The sequence below is a fragment of the Armigeres subalbatus genome, chromosome 1, assembly GCF_024139115.2.
Source record: "Armigeres subalbatus isolate Guangzhou_Male chromosome 1, GZ_Asu_2, whole genome shotgun sequence".
NCBI lineage: Eukaryota > Metazoa > Arthropoda > Insecta > Diptera > Culicidae > Armigeres > Armigeres subalbatus.
The window spans coordinates 144,369,844-144,387,108 of NC_085139.1; the positions used below are offsets into that span (position 1 = coordinate 144,369,844).

Genomic DNA, 17,265 nt, shown 5'->3' on the forward strand with positions numbered 1-17,265 from the left:
ATATTCTAATGTGCAACATGACAAAATTTTCAAAATAATTTATAATAACTCAAGCAAATTCAATTGACTAATATTTAATTAGTTACTATTTTGAAAGAGGAAAAGTTAAACCACATCTGCCACATGATAAATGAGGTATCTGTCAATTCCATTGCAATGATGAACGATGTATTCTAGTGTTTCCTCCCGTCTTCAACGAACCTGGCGTCGGCACTTCGATGGCGCTTTCCAACGATGGTGCCGCTATCGTTGCTGGCATAGAAAATGATAGAGCGGTATCACCGCCATTCATTTTTGAATCTAGTCCCGATCATGCCACGCCAGAGCAAATAATGCAGGTTGCTACATCGTTTCCAGAGCATTCAAGTCAGGGTAAGTAACACATCTTATTAATACGAAACAGTATTCTGTTCATTCAATTTATTCTGACACAATCAGTTATTTTGTTCTAAAATATATGCATTCATCTTATAGATTACATTTCGCAACCGAATTTTGGTCGTGCTGATCGCGAATTCAACAAACGGTTCTTGGGGAATGCGTTCGGTGCTGTTTGCGATATATGCGACAGATTATGGTTTGCGAACGACTTAAAACCATTGACGCTAGCAGGTGCGGCAGTGTTAATCGACAGCGGATCGTTCCACTCGGTCGATGGATTTTCCGCTTGTCAAACTTGCCGGAGTAACCTCAAAGAAGGAAAAGTACCATCGATGGCAAAATCGAATGGATTCACATTTCCGAACAAACCCTCGGGATTACCTCCACTAGATGTCATCACGGAACGATTGATTTCCACGCCTAATCTTCATGCAGATTCGACGACTGCGCTTTGCGTCAGGCAGTTATTCCATTATCGGACAAGTCATCAACTGCCCTGTGGATGTTGCTGAAATGATCCGATCGCTTCCACGTCAGCTGGATGACGATCAGGCGTTCAATGTGTTCATCAAGAAGCATGCCATTCATAAGTCGTCATACTTGTCCGGATTCATGAAGAAGGCCACCGCTAAATCCTGGCTTACCTATTTGGTGAATACACCACTATATCGTCGGTACGGCGTTACTATCGATCAGGATGCCCTAGAAGGATTAGAGCCAGATAGACCAACAGCTCAAGTTGATCTGGAGATCATCTCAGGCGATAACGAGTCGGAGTTGTTAAGTACTTGGGCAACAAGAAACTCTCCTCTGGAATGAGGATATGTGCTTGGAAATCGCGCCTGCACAACACAAGGTTCCTCTGTCGATTATATATGACGAGCACGCCGAAGAACTTGCATTTCCTGCCATATATTATGGCCACCCTCGGGAATTCAAATCAGGTGTGAGAGTGACCTACTTTATGATAGCGTCAAGTGAAACTCGCCGCCAGGATAGACGTGGGGCAAAACCTCGCCATTTGCTGTACATGGCAATGAAGGTACTTCGCTTGAGAGTTTCCGAAGGCTTGCAATGCACTTTTAAGTGCATGGGGACTGCAAACATTACACGTGCCAACCTCAATGACCGAGACTTCATGGAGCAATGCATAGAGCGAGATCTGTCCTTTCTTAAGTCGATTCCGAACTCTGTGCAGTATTGGCAGCAGCGGAAGAAGGATTTGTTTGCCATGATGCGGCAGTTAGGAAAGCCAACGATGTTCCTCACGCTTAGCGCAAATGAGATGAAGTGGCCCCACTTGCTTAAACTCCTGCATCGGCTGTCAGAAGGATACAATGGTAGTGATCTGACGGATCCCATGCAGGAGCTGACTGCGTTACAACGGGCAACACTAGTCAATGACGATCCGGTTACCTGCTGTGTGTACTTTAATAAGCTCGTGGACACGATAATGCTATTGTTAAAGTCACAAACATACAGTCCTTTTGGAAAGTATCGTGTTATCGATTATTTCAAGCGCATCGAATTTCAGCACCGTGGTAGTCCCCACGCTCACATCTTGCTGTGGTTAAAGAACGATCCTCGTGAAACTATCGGTGAAAGTATGCCAGACACCGTACATCTGATTACAGATCTCTGTTCCGTTAGCGTTGGAGATCTGCCGGACACATATGGCTACCAGGTACACAGCTGTTAATATGTGGTGTAGTAGTTTTAATTTTTTGTGTTTGTAGGTTCACAAGCACACTTTCACCTGCTTCAAGAGGAATGAAAAGCACTGCCGATTTGGTATTCCATACTGGCCGATGGATGAGACTCGTGTGCTAATTCCTGTTCCATCAGATGATAAGCGTCGTGATCAGCTCCTCAGGAAGAGCAAAACAATGCGAGAAGCTTTGGAAACAAAGTCATATGCTACTCTGGAAGCATTCCTTCTCGACTGTAACTGTGCGCCTGACAAGTATCTTGAAGTGCTTCGTGCGTCAATTCGTCGTCCAACAGTGTTCCTTAAGCGATCTATGAATGAACTATGGACGAATCCGTTCAATCCATGGATAGCAAGCCATCTCTGCTCCAACATGGATCTGCAGTTCATTCTAGACGAGTACTCCTGCGCGGCGTACGTAGTTGAATATGTTAATAAAACCAACCGTGGTCTCAGCTGCCTACAACGTGATCTCATCAAACTGCAAGAAGAGTTTCCCGATCTGGATTTCACCGCGCTGTTGAAGAAGATTAGTATTAAACTTCTAAATTCGGTAGAAATGTCCGCCCAAGAGGCAGCTTGGTATCTGTTGCGTCAACCGATGTCCGAAGGAAGCCGTGCGACGCAGTTTATTCCAACAATGTGGCCCCACGAGCGCATCAAGTCCCGGAAACAAAACAAGCGCATGGATGAAGAAGGTATCTCCGATGATTCGACTGAAGTATGGACGCTGAACATTGTTCAGAAGTACGAGGCACGTAATGATTTGGATGATCTGTGTCTAGCTGATTTTGCAGCCTATTATACCAAGGAGCGGAGTAGCAGCAATACATACAAAGCTCGTGCTGTTCCTCGTGTACTGCAATGGGTCGGTTATGACATGTCGAAACTGTCGGAGTACAAACGTGAAATGGTGTTACTGTTTGTACCATTTCGTAACGAGATGTGCGATATACTAGACCAAAACAACTTCTTGCAACTCTATGACCAACACGAATCATCCATTCTCGCGAAGCGAAAAGAGTACGATTGCAACTTGAATCTAGAGCACATTATTGAGGAGTACCTGCAAATATGCGATGAAGATGAGCCAGCCGCACAAGAGACGGTAGCAACGGAGAAGCGCAACGAATGCACAAGAACGATCGCCATGGAGCCCAACAATGACGACATCCGCATATTGCCAGCCAATGCTTTATCAGCCGTCATAAAACAAAGAACATCGGTGATGAGTAAGCAAGATTACTGTGCCATGGTACGAAAAACAAATTCAGAGCAGCGAGACCTAATATTACAGGTTATCGACAACCTGCATTGTTTTGACGACAGTAGAAAACCACTGCAGCTGTTCTTCACCGGACCGGCAGGGTGCGGCAAAACGTTCACGCTTCACATTCTGATGGAGACGTATAATCGTTTTAGCCAAGCTCACAACTCGCAAAATAATGCCTATGTTGCCTGTGCATCCACTGGAAAGGCCGCTGTGGCTATTGGAGGAACAACTGTGCATTCGGCGTTCCACATAACCATGGATCGGAGGCATCAAGGAAAGCTTGGGTTTGAATTGCTACAACTGTATCGGCATTCATTTGTAAACATCAAGCTGATCATTATTGATGAAGTCAGCATGATAGGTGCAAACATTCTCAATACAGTTCATGCACGACTTCAAAGCATTACAGGCGATTATGATCTTCCATTCGGTGGAAAGGCCGTAATTTTATGTGGAGATTTCCGACAGCTTCCCCCGGTGAATGCCAAACCTGCCTACAAACCCGCGAGCAACTCCATTGGTGGTGCAGCATTGTGGCAAGCCCTGCAATATTTCCCCTTACGTCAAGTGATGCGACAAACTGATGTTGAGTTTTCCTCGATACTCACGAAAATCGGAAATGGCGACCGGTTGTCTGACGACGAGACGAAACTCATCGAAAGCAGGTTCCGCACAGTTGAATGGTGTAAAGAGAATATCCCAAACGCAATTCGCTTATATCATCGCAACTGTGCTGTTGACGCTTATAACCACGATGCTTTAAGCAATCGGGATGAATTGTATTACACTGCCGAGGATGTAATCACCGGATATCAAGATGCTGCTCAGCTGGCAAGTGCTCGTACCAAGCTGTACAAAATGAGTGTCGCTGAAACAGGATGTCTTCCATATCTTTTACGATTGGTCATTGGGATGTCGTACATGATAACGACCAACGTAGAAGTAGAAGACGGTATCGTAAATGGGGCAATTGGTGAACTCAAGTACATTGAACACACCGACGACGATCCTCAGCAGTTACCGTTTCGCTTGTGGTTCAAGTTTGAAAATGACGCTGTTGGAGTTAAACTTCGGGTGAAATCCAGGCCAGTTGTGTTTTCCAAACCTGGCGTGCTGCAGCAGGATTGGACTCCAATTGGCAAGCGATCCACTAACATTAAACTGAGCAGCGCAATCAAATGCAAGCGGATACAGTTTCCCGTCGTCAGTGCTTGTGCGTTGACAATCCACAAATCGCAAGGAGGTACGTTTGCTGAAATTGTTGTGGACTATGACAAAGGTCAGGACCAGCAGCTCGTGTACGTTGCCTTGTCACGTGTAAGCTCACTACAAGGGCTTTACTTGACAAACTCCACCAATTCCTTCATCTTTCATCATGGAAAAGGCAGCAACACTCCCAAAATGAAAGACCTCCGAGATGAGATGCGACGACTGGAAAGCCATAAGCTAGTGACGATCAGTGATGAGCTTATCACATTTTGGAAAATTCCGATCACTCAGCGGTTTTGATGAGTCTTAACGTCCAAAGCCTCAACGCACATTCGAAAGACGTGTCCACTGACCATGTTATGACTCGAGCTGATTTCTTGGCACTCAGCGAGACATGGATGGACAATAGTGCTTCCTTGGAAGTCGAAGGTAGGTTAAATCATCAAATTGTTTGATTTTAAATTCTAAGTTACATTATTTTAATATAGGTTACAGATGCATAACCCAATCCAAAGGGAGAACGTGAGAGCAGGAGGTGTAGCAATTTACCAGAAGGAATCGTTATCACCAGCGGTGTCTCACACCATCGAGAAGGTGAGTGAACTGCATGATCCCATTCTCTTGGAATCGGACAGTTATGGTGATGTTTGCGCTGCAAAAATAGCCGTCGATGAGCACACGATCATTCTATTCTGTGTATATGTGTCGCCAAACACCACGTTGAAACACGTGAAAGCTTTTATGGCCAGAAACCTGTTCCACCACCTGAATGCTCCAATCATTGTGACGGGAGATTTCAATGTTGACATTGCGAAAGAGGAGAACATTAGTTTCGTTCAGTTCATGAAGGACGCATTGGGATTGGACCTCGTGTCAAATCCCAGGCAACCAACAACATTGGGTGGAACGTGTATAGATTTGATATTTGCCAGGAAAACACCTGACCTGCCAACGAAACTATTCGTCACCTACTTCTCATATCATCGTCCCATGTTCACATTGTTGTCTGCTGTCAGCCGATGATGCTTTGAATGCGCTGAAAACCGGCACGCAGCCTAATGTCTTGTTACTTGATGGATTCGGCAATTCTTTGGTTGAACTACATTTCGTTCCGGTAGCAGCAACAACCGCATCAGTACACAAACTCTTCTTTCCGCAGTCGGGTCATCTTTGCCGGTTGAGGGCTTCGGCTTTCCTCCGGTTGAGCTCTGTCTCGTTCTGCCATAACAGACCGAACCTGTTGGTTTGGAGTCTCGTATCTCTAGCAATCGTCGCAGAGATCCTCCGGAAGTTTCCGATATTCAGGTAATTAAACCAAACGGCGAAGATTTACGAAACCATTTGTCATTTCGATTCACTTATTTTGATTACAGAACACACCAATGATGGTCTTCGTACCTGCTTCCTGTTACTTGGAGGATTCGGCATTGCTCTGGTTGAATTCCTTCTCGTTCCGGTAGCAGCAACCACCGCATCACTACACAAACTCTTCTTTCCGCAGTCGGGTCATCTTTGCCGGTTGAGGGCTTCGGCTTTCCTCCGGTTGAGCTCTGTCTCGTTCTGCCATAACAGACCGAACCTGTTGGTTTGGAGTCTCGTATCTCTAGCAATCGTCGCAGAGATCCTCCGGAAGTTTCCGATATTCAGGTAATTAAACCGAACGGCGAAGATTTACGAAACCATTTGTCATTTCGATTCACTTATTTTGTTTACAGAACACACCAATGATGGTCTTCGTACCTGCTTCCTGTTACTTGGAGGATTCGGCATTGCTCTGGTTGAATTCCTTCTCGTTCCGGTAGCAGCAACCACCGCAGCACTACACAAACTCTTCTTTCCGCAGTCGGGTCATCTTTGCCGGTTGAGGGCTTCGGCTTTCCTCCGGTTGAGCTCTGTCTCGTTCTGCCATAACAGACCGAACCTGTTGGTTTGGAGTCTCGTATCTCTAGCAATCGTCGCAGAGATCCTCCGGAAGTTTCCGATATTCAGGTAATTAAACCGAACGGCGAAGATTTACGAAACCATTTGTCATTTCGATTCACTTATTTTGTTTACAGAACACACCAATGATGGTCTTCGTACCTGCTTCCTGTTACTTGGAGGATTCGGCATTGCTCTGGTTGAATTCCTTCTCGTTCCGGTAGCAGCAACCACCGCAGCACTACACAAACTCTTCTTTCCGCAGTCGGGTCATCTTTGCCGGTTGAGGGCTTCGGCTTTCCTCCGGTTGAGCTCTGTCTCGTTCTGCCATAACAGACCGAACCTGTTGGTTTGGAGTCTCGTATCTCTAGCAATCGTCGCAGAGATCCTCCGGAAGTTTCCGATATTCAGGTAATTAAACCGAACGGCGAAGATTTACGAAACCATTTGTCATTTCGATTCACTTATTTTGTTTACAGAACACACCAATGATGGTCTTCGTACCTGCTTCCTGTTACTTGGAGGATTCGGCATTGCTCTGGTTGAATTCCTTCTCGTTCCGGTAGCAGCAACCACCGCAGCACTACACAAACTCTTATTTCCGCAGTCGGGTCATCTTTGCCGGTTGAGGGCTTCGGCTTTCCTCCGGTTGAGCTCTGTCTCGTTCTGCCATAACAGACCGAACCTGTTGGTTTGGAGTCTCGTATCTCTAGCAATCGTCGCAGAGATCCTCCGGAAGTTTCCGATATTCAGGTAATTAAACCGAACGGCGAAGATTTACGAAACCATTTGTCATTTCGATTCACTTATTTTGATTACAGAACACACCAATGATGGTCTTCGTACCTGCTTCCTGTTACTTGGAGGATTCGGCATTGCTCTGGTTGAATTCCCTCTCGTTCCCGTAGCAGCAACCATCGCATCACTACACAAACTCTTCTTTCCGCAGTCGGGTCATCTTTGCCGGTTGAGGGCTTCGGCTTTCCTCCGGTTGAGCTCTGTCTCGTTCTGCCATAACAGACCGAACCTGTTGGTTTGGAGTCTCGTATCTCTAGCAATCGTCGCAGAGATCCTCCGGAAGTTTCCGATATTCAGGTAATTAAACCGAACGGCGAAGATTTACGAAACCATTTGTCATTTCGATTAACTTATTTTGATTACAGAACACACCAATGATGGTCTTCGTACCTGCTTCCTGTTACTTGGAGGATTCGGCATTGCTCTGGTTGAATTCCCTCTCGTTCCCGTAGCAGCAACCATCGCATCACTACACAAACTCTTCTTTCCGCAGTCGGGTCATCTTTGCCGGTTGAGGGCTTCGGCTTTCCTCCGGTTGAGCTCTGTCTCGTTCTGCCATAACATACCGAACCTGTTGGTTTGGAGTCTCGTATCTCTAGCAATCGTTGCAGAGATCCTCCGGAAGTTTCCGATATTCAGGTAATTAAAACAAACGGCTAAGACTTACGAATCCATTTGTTATTTCGATTTACTTATTTTAATTACAGAACACACCAATGATGATCTTCATAAATGCTTTCTTGTTACTTGGAGGATTCGGCATTTCTTTGGTTGAACTCCTTCTCGTTCCGGTAGCAGCAACCACCGCATCACTACACAAACACTTCTTTCCGCAGTCGGGTCATCTTTGCCAGTTGAGGGCTTCGGATTTCCTCCGGTTGAGCTCTATCTCGTTCTGCCATAACAGACCGAATCTGTTGGTTTGGAGTCTCATATCTCTAGCACTCGTCGCAGAGATCCTCTGAAAGTTTCCGATATTCAGGTAATTAAACCTAACGGCGAAGACATCCGAAAACATTTGTTATTTCGATTCATTTATTTTAATTACAGAACACACTAATGATGATGATCTTCGTACATGCTTTCGTGTTAATTGGAGGATTCGGTATTTCTCTGGTTGAACTCCTCGTTCCGATCGCAGCATCACTGCACAAACTCTTATTTCCGCAGTCGGCTCATCTTCGCCGGTTGAGCGCTTCGGCTCTGCTCCGGTTCAGCTTTGTCTCGTTCTGACATCACCGACCGAATTTAACGACTTTGGTTTTCTTCCGGTTTCACTCGTCGGGATCTACTGGAAGTTCTCGATCTTCAGGTGATTATAGCTGAATGTGAAAACTCACTAAACCTATAATTGTTTCATTTTAACTTCTCTCATTACAGAACCCACCAATTAGCATTATCCCGCTTGTTTGTCATCATTTATTGACCCGGATACCTCATATTAATGATACTCGTTGACAAATCCAAAAATGGACAACTTATCTATTTTTCTTATTTTCGTTTACAGAGCATTCATCGAAGGCAGAAAACTTCTTATTACCCAATTTTAATGGCATTCGTACGATAATCTCATAAATGGAAATTAATAGAGAATAATTTTACCTTGTTTCTTTATTTATTTACAGAAGCTCATCTATCAAATGTTTACAGGATCTATCAAATGAAGCAAGAGAAATGGACTTCAGCATCCACTAGAAATAACCGGAATTCACAGATTCCCATCGAAACCATAAACAAACGGCTCTTATCAGGGCCACCAATAATTGATGAGGAAGAAAGAGCTTGTACGAGAGTGAAATATCAAATAACACAAACTATGATGACAAATACCATCCATTTCGTATAGCTACGTAGTCCTACGTCACTTTTGCGTACAACCCGATTGGGCTGTACCTTTGAGTTTTTATCGCTCCGACATGGTCGATTTCACTTCAATTTATTCAACATAAATCCATTCATCTTGGTGTGCGCACAGGGAGTGCGGTGGCAATTCGCTGCAACCAGCTACAGCAATCGAGAACTGCATTCCTTCGTGAAGGCATCCTTTTCACTCTCCTCGGGATATGGAAACTGAAACTGACTTCACGGCATTTTTTGTCTTCACAGCTACCGTTCCATTCTTTCCAAGAAAGCGCATGTGGAAATGTGACATGACAAGCTGAGCCAATGGTAGCTCTAGATAATCTACACAGGAAACGAAACAGGCAGAACAATATACCCGATCGTCATACGTTTTGGGTAACAATTTTCTGAATGAAGTTGTTAGAGTGTGAATGATTGATTTTCAGAGCTTCTCGCTCACAGGCGTTTGGCTTTCCAACATTTTAGAGACATTTTGCTTCGTTCGGTTTTATATGTTTCGTTAAATATTTTAGTTTCATCTATGCAAAAACGAAATTAACCGGGAATGGCTATGTTAAAATTAATCTAGAACAGGCTTCCGAATTGTACTCTTTTATACGCACAGGGCAGGCTGGCTTGAATATATTAGTTTAATTTTGATATCGACAGTCAGAGTGATATATAATTCAAACGTAAATACAATACTCCGTGGTTTGGTATGGTAATGGTCGTTTATAAATCCTTCAAATTGCAACTCGCTTTTCGATTGATTTTTTTTTCGTTTGTCTTAAAATTTTATTTTAAAAATTCTTCATGTAAACAAGGGTTCTGAAACTAGCCTTACACATGACAGTGTCAATGGTATATATGAGAATAAAATTCTCAACGATTCTTACAAAACTATATTATTCGAAGGCGCTGGCGATTGAGTGCTAAGCGTGACTACCTCTCACCCCAGCGGACTTGGGTTTTAAAAATGTCTGGTCACGCCTTCCCTCGGATAAGAAGGTAAAACCGTAGGTCCCAGCCCGCAGGATCCAAGTGAAGTCGTCTTCCTGGCGTCGGTAGTTTTCCTCGAGTGGAAATATGCCGACGGAAAATAAAAAGCAACAACAGCAAAGCAACAAAAAAAAACATATTTCTCGGGTACTTATTCAAAAGGACGTATGTGATTTTGTAAACAAAGCTTCAAACGTCGATTTGTCCAATCTGATAGCACTCCCACGCAAAGCATCACCACAGACAGATAGGGGAAGCCTTCGACTACCTGATGGTGGTGTTGGTTTGCTTGGAAGTGCCATCAGATTGGACAAATCGACGTTTGAATCTTTGTTTACAAAATCACATACGTCCTTTTGAATAAGTACCCGAGATTTGATTTCTTCTAAGAATGATCTCTATGCTCAGTCGGGCTTGGTTTAGGGGTACTTCTAATCGATCAAAACTTTGATATTTCTACTGATCTTTGAAAAAATCCGAAATCTTTTTCTGAAGACTGTTGATATTTCGCTAAACTTGTAGAATTTATTTTCGTTTTCCTAAAATATTATTGGAATATTTCAGACCATGCAACATTTTCCATAAAATAAAAAAAAATACGTCCTTGCACATCAAAATATAAGTATTTGACGCGAGAAAAAAATGTAGAAAGAAAAATTCAAGAATAAATTCAAATATCGATTTTTCTAGGGAAAATTTTCATTCAAAACTGTGATCGATGAGACACGTCTAATTCATGTACAATTGATTTCGAATGATTTCGAGCATTAAGTAACTTAGGGTCTATCATTTAGAAGTTTGTCAATAACTTATTACAGAGACTAAATTTCAAAATATGTTCAAAAACTTCTAGTGTGAAGCCTTTCATTTTTTCTACTCTAATAGTTCGCTGTTTTAATACTACTAATAACCTAACTAATTCAGTGGGCCCTGTTAAACCTCTATAAAAAGCTGCATGTATCCGCAAGTAGGCCCCACCAAAGCGACCGTATGCCGCTCAAAGCGCACATGCCCAAGTCCTGGTGTTAGGTGGGACGCTAAACAGCCTTGACACGACGGCCCTCCGACGAGACAGGAGGTTTGCGCAGGCCTAATAAGCCGCCTGGAAAACCAATAATTACGAACAATATAAGAGATAATGCGACTCGATATAATCGGCAAAGACCTAGGCGACGAATACAGGATCACGATTGGAAGCTTGGAACATGGAACTGCAAGTCGCTAGGTTTCGCAGGTTGCGACAGGATGATCGACGATGAATTACATCCCCGCAACCTCGACGTCGTGGCGCTGCAGGAGATTTGCTGGACAGGACAGAAAGTGTGGAAAAACGGACATCGAGCGGCTACCTTCTACCAAAACTGTGGCACCACCAACGAGCTGGGAACCGGCTTCATAGTGCTGGGTAAGATGCGCCATCGTGTGATTGGGTGGCAGCCAATCAACGCAAGGATGTGCAAGCTGAGGATTAAAGGCCGTTTCTTCCACTATAGCATCATCAACGTGCACTGCCCACACGAAGGGAGACCCGACGACGAGAAAGAAGCGTTTTACGCACAGCTGGAGCAGACATACGATGGATGCCCACTGCGGGACGTCAAAATCGTCATCGGTGACATGAACGCACAGGTAGGAAGGGAGGAAATGTATAAACCTGTCATCGGACCGGATAGTCTGCACACCGTATCGAATGACAACGGCCAACGATGCATAAACTTCGCTGCCTCCCGCGGAATGGTAGTCCGAAGCACCTTCTTTCCCCGCAAAAATATCCACAAGGCCACGTGGAGATCACCTAACCAAGAAACGGAAAACCAAATCGATCACGTTCTAATCGACGGTAAATTCTTCTCCGACATCACGAACGCCCGCACTTATCGCAGTGCGAATATTGAATCCGACCACTACCTCGTTGCAGTATGCCTACGCTCAAAACTCTCGACGGTGTACAACACGCGTCGAAGTCGGACGCTGCGGCTCTACATTGGGCGGCTACAAGACAGTAGACTAGCCCAAGAATACGCGCAGTAGCTGGAAGTGTCATTCCCAACGGAAGAGCAGCTAGGCGCAGCGTCTCTTGAAGATGGCTGGAGAGATATTCGATCCGCCATTGGAAGCACCGCAACCGCTGCACTTGGCACGGTGCCCCCGGATCAGAGAAACGACTGGTATGTCGGCGAATGTGAGCAGTTAGTAGAAGAGAAGAATGCAGCATGGGCGAGATTGCTGCAACACCGCACGAGAGCGAACGAGGCACGATATAAACAGGCGCGGAACAGACAAAACTCGATTTTCCGGAGGAAAAAGCGCCAGCAGGAAGATCGAAACCGTGAAGAGACGGAGCAACTGTACCGCGCTAATAACACACAAAAGTTCTATGCGAAGTTAAACTCACGTAAGGGCCACGTGCCACAGCCCGATATGTGTAAGGACATAAACGGGAACCTTCTTACGAACGAGCGTGAGGTGATCCAAAGGTGGCGGCAGCACTACGAAGAACACCTGAATGGCGATGTGGCAGACGAAGATGGCGGTATGGTGATGGACCTGGGAGAACACGCGCAGGACATAATTCTACCGGCTCCGGATTTCCAGGAAATCCAGGAGGAGATTGGCTGGCTGAAGAACAACAAAGCCCCTGGGGTTGACCAACTACCAGGAGAGCTATTTAAATACGGTGGTGAGGCACTGGCTAGAGTGCTACACTGGGTCATTACCAAGATTTGGGAGGAGGAAGTTTTGCCGCAGGAGTGGATGGAATGTGTCGTGTGCCCCATCTACAAAAAGGGCGACAAGCTGGATTGTAGCAACTACCGCGCAATCACATTGCTGAATGCCGCCTACAAGGTACTCTCCCAAATTTTATGCCGTCGACTAGCACCAATTGCAAGGAAGTTCGTAGGGCAGTACCAGGCGTGTTTTATGGGCGAACACTCCACCATAGACCAGGTGTTCGCCATTCGCCAAGTACTGCAGAAATGCCGCGAATACAACGTGCCCACACATCATCTATTCATATGATACACACATCAAAGCCGCATATGATACAATCGATCGAGACCAGCTATGGCAGCTAATGCACGAACATGGATTTCCGGATAAACTGACACGGTTGATTAATGCGACGATGGATCGGGTGATGTGCGTAGTTCGAGTTTCAGGGGCATTCTCGAGTCCCTTCGAAACGCGCAGAGGGTTACGGCAAGGTGATGGTCTTTCGTGACTGCTATTCAACATCGCTTTGGAAGGGGTAATACGAAGAGCAGGGATTAACACGAGTGGTACGATTTTCAATAAGTCCGTCCAGCTTTTTGGCTTCGCCGACGACATAGATATTTATTTATTTATTTATTTATTAACAATTACCATATAGCAACATAATAATTATGGCACGTAACTTTGAGAAGATGGAGAAATCCTACATCAGACTGAAGAGGGAAGCCAAGCGGATCGAACTAGTCATCAACACGTCGAAGACGAAGTACATGATAGGAAGAGGTTCAAGAGAAGACAATGTTAACCACCCACCGCGAGTTTGCATCGGTGGTGACGAAATCGAGGTGATAGAAGAATTTGTGTACTTGGGCTCACTGGTGACTGCCGAAAATGATACCAGCAGAGAAATTCGGAGACGCATAGTGGCTGGAAATCGTACGTACTTTGGACTTCGCAAGACGAATAGAGTTCGCCGCCGTACCAAACTGACAATCTACAAAATGCTCATTAGACCGGTAGTCCTCTACGGACACGAGACCTGGACGATGCTCGTGGAGGACCAACGCGCACTTGGAGTTTTTGAAAGGAAAGTGCTGCGTACCATCTATGGTGGGGTGCAGATGGCGGACGGTACGTGGAGGAGGTGAATGAACCACGAGTGGCATCAGCTGTTGGGAGAACCATCCATCGTTCACACCGCGAAAATCGGACGACTGCGGTGGGCCGGGCACGTAGCCAGAATGTCGGTAACCCGGTGAAAATGGTTCTTGACAACGATCCGACAGGCACAAGAAGACGAGGTGCGCAGCGGGCAAGGTGGATCGATCAGGTGGAAGATGACTTGTGGACCCTCCGTAGACTGCGTGGTTGGCGACGTGTAGCCATGGACCGAGCCGAATGGAGAAAATTCTTAAATACTGCACAGGCCACTTCGGCCTTAGTCTGAATAAATAAATAAATAACCTAACTAATTGTCATTATTCTAAAAGTTTTCGTGTGGCAGTTCCAATTGGGTTAACCCAGTCAACACAAGATCATATATGATGTCACATAAGATGCTTAAGTGGAGGCCATATAAGAACTTCCCTATACAATAAGTACGTAAAGGGGTTAGACAAAAAAGATCTCCCATCCGGACATATTCATCGATTGCATCGGAAGAAGACTCGACTGTGCTTCTCAGGATTTCAATTCCATTTTTATGCACACTTAACCAGAGATCCGTTGTCCAGTATTTTTTTTTACAGGTCTTGCTCAGTGAATAATAATTTTACTGAGATATCAGTAAGCCAAATGTCAGATTTGATATTTTTACCGATGACAGGTTAAAGGGAATAAAAATACTGAAGACCGCAAAAAAACTATTGACTGTTTCAGCAATTAATTTTTGTTCGGCTGTAACGGTACAAAAATATACTGACACAATAACGCACGAAAGTTCTATGAGAAGTTAAACCGTTCACGTAAGGGCCACGTGCCACAGCCCGATATGTGTAAGGACATAAACGGGAACATTCTTACGAACGAGCGTGGGGTGATCCAAAGGTGGCGGCAGCACTACAAAGAGCACCTGAATGGCGTTGTGGCAGACAATGGTGGCGGTATGGTAATGAATCTGGGAAAACGCGCAGGACATACGACTTCTGGCTCCGAATCTTTATGAAATCCAGGAGGAGATCGGCTGGCTGAAAAACAACAAAGCCCCTGGAGTTGCCCAACTATCTAGAGCGCTGTTAAAATACGGTGGTGAGGCACTGGCTAGAGCGCTGAACTGGGTAATTACCAAGGTTTGGGAGGATGAGGTACTGCCACAGAAGTGGATTTCATATGAATGACTGAAACGAATCATACATCGTTGTTTCAAAAAAAAATTTCACAGTTTCCTGTCGACACCACTTGTCAGTCGGCGCACACCTTCTCCAGTCATCATTTTGGCTAGCTAATTCCACCAATTCTCCATAGAACAATGTCAGTGGTAACTGCTCCCTTTATCTTCAGTTTCTAGTTAATAATCACCGAAAATTATTCTGTTGTGTGGAATTGAGAACAATTTAATTAATTCAGATTTTTTGGGGTGAACTGAACTCTACTATTGTAGTACCATTGTAGCACTTCCTTGCTACAATGACAGCTGTCTAAATCTAGCCCAAACGTAAATGGGCCATCATGGGACTGAATGAAGGGTAAAATCTGGCTTTCGACGAAGATGAATTTTGCAGGACTGTGCAGAAGTATTTATCGTTTTTCTTCCTGCATGGTGAATATTTTGAAACACTTTAGTTTCAAACTGTGAAAAAATAGATCCAAAAGAACCAGCCTAGGGCTGAAAGTCTCCTTAATAAAGACAAAAAAAAGATCCATAAGAATGGTTAACTAATTATGAAACGCTGTGAAAAACTTGTATATCCGACCACTATGAACGCCACTATCTCTAAAATGAAGTGCCCCATTTCTAAATGATCTAGTCTTTACTGCACATGTCACTCCGGCCTTAGCCTAATAATAAATAAATAAAAAAAAACAAATCGGTTCACGATAAGTGCCTAAAAGATGAGTGAGTTTTTTTTGTGCACATACATACACACACGCACACACAGACAGATATCATCTCAATTCGTCGAGCTGAGTCGATTGGTATATAACACTATGGGTCTCCGGACCTTCTATCACAAAATCGTCTTGGAAGTGAATATATAGCTTTTTCGTTACACCTTGGTGTACGAGAAAGGCAAACATATGGGAGGTTGAAGAACTGACTCAGTTGGATGACCTCAAGTGCAATGAAATAGGGTACAGGCTAGAATGTGCCAATTACAGAAAGATCACCCTGATTTAAATTCTTTTTTGCTCCGAGCAACACGGGAGTATAAGTATAAGCATAAGTACCTACTAAGACGCTAGTGGCGCTGTAGTCATTTAAATTATTTTGCCGAATTATGCTTCAACAATCGTCAATTGACCATAATTTATGCATCATGTTACTGTTCATGTTTGGTTCCATCACCAACATCGGTTTGACACTTGTAATACTCTACTCTGTTTTCCAGGTCGAAGTAACCTAGATGTTAGTCACGCGAACAAGAACGACATTAGCAATCTTATACTTTTGAATCAACTGGAGTATACAACAATAATGAGAATAGGTAAGATTTATTTGAAAATGGCTTGCTGAGTTAGCCCTTGGATTATGTCTACATAATAGACAAATTGATTTCAATGTTTTTGATAATATTTTTTGTTGCCTTCAAGGACCTCGGAGAAGACATTTGATCTCGGCATACAAAAATATCAGACTTAATTATTAGGAAATTCTCTTCTTCTTTATACTCTTCAGTAAAAACAATTTCTCCGGAAAATCTAGTCTGACTTGACCGTTCATTTCTGATTATAAGTACATACCGAATCTAATGGCAATATATCTAGAACGTTTGTTTCGAAAATGAATTGATAGTGTTAATATTTTGCAAGAACTTTATTTATGTGCTAAAACTAAATCAAAGAAAAGTTGGTGATTTCGATTATATTTTATATGTAAACATTCAATTTCTGACAATCGATCCGTTTTAAGGATATCTGAATCATGGATAATCGAGGAACCATGTTTTTTATTAGTATTCGAAATTTCACGCTCATACCATTGTATTCAGAATATGTTTTCAATATTAGAAACCCACACAGGAAATGTGCCAATATTGAACAATATATATTAAGATAACGTCGATCCTACCCTGTGTAGCAAACGAACGGCTGGAGGAAATGAACGGGAAAGCTTAGAAGGAGATTGGACATAGAACGGCCAGAACTAATGCCGGCATATTTCGTCGAGGTATTAGCGCTGTCCGATCTAATAGACGTCCTATACTTTTCGGGAGACAGGTTTAATCAGCGTGAAATAAGATAGGATTTTTTCTGGCTTCCG

The 17,265-nt window shown here is 44.0% G+C and overlaps 1 protein-coding gene across 1 annotated transcript; it reads left to right on the plus strand.

The window, feature by feature from the left end:
• Window positions 1–1,471: 1,471 nt before the first annotated feature.
• LOC134206608 (uncharacterized) lies at window positions 1,472–4,871 on the plus strand. Its single transcript, XM_062682339.1, has 2 exons — window positions 1,472–2,065; window positions 2,118–4,871. The coding sequence occupies exons 1-2, from the start codon at window positions 1,472–1,474 to the stop codon at window positions 4,869–4,871; spliced, it is 3,348 nt and encodes a 1,115-aa protein (XP_062538323.1).
• The last annotated feature ends 12,394 nt before the right edge of the window (window positions 4,872–17,265 follow it).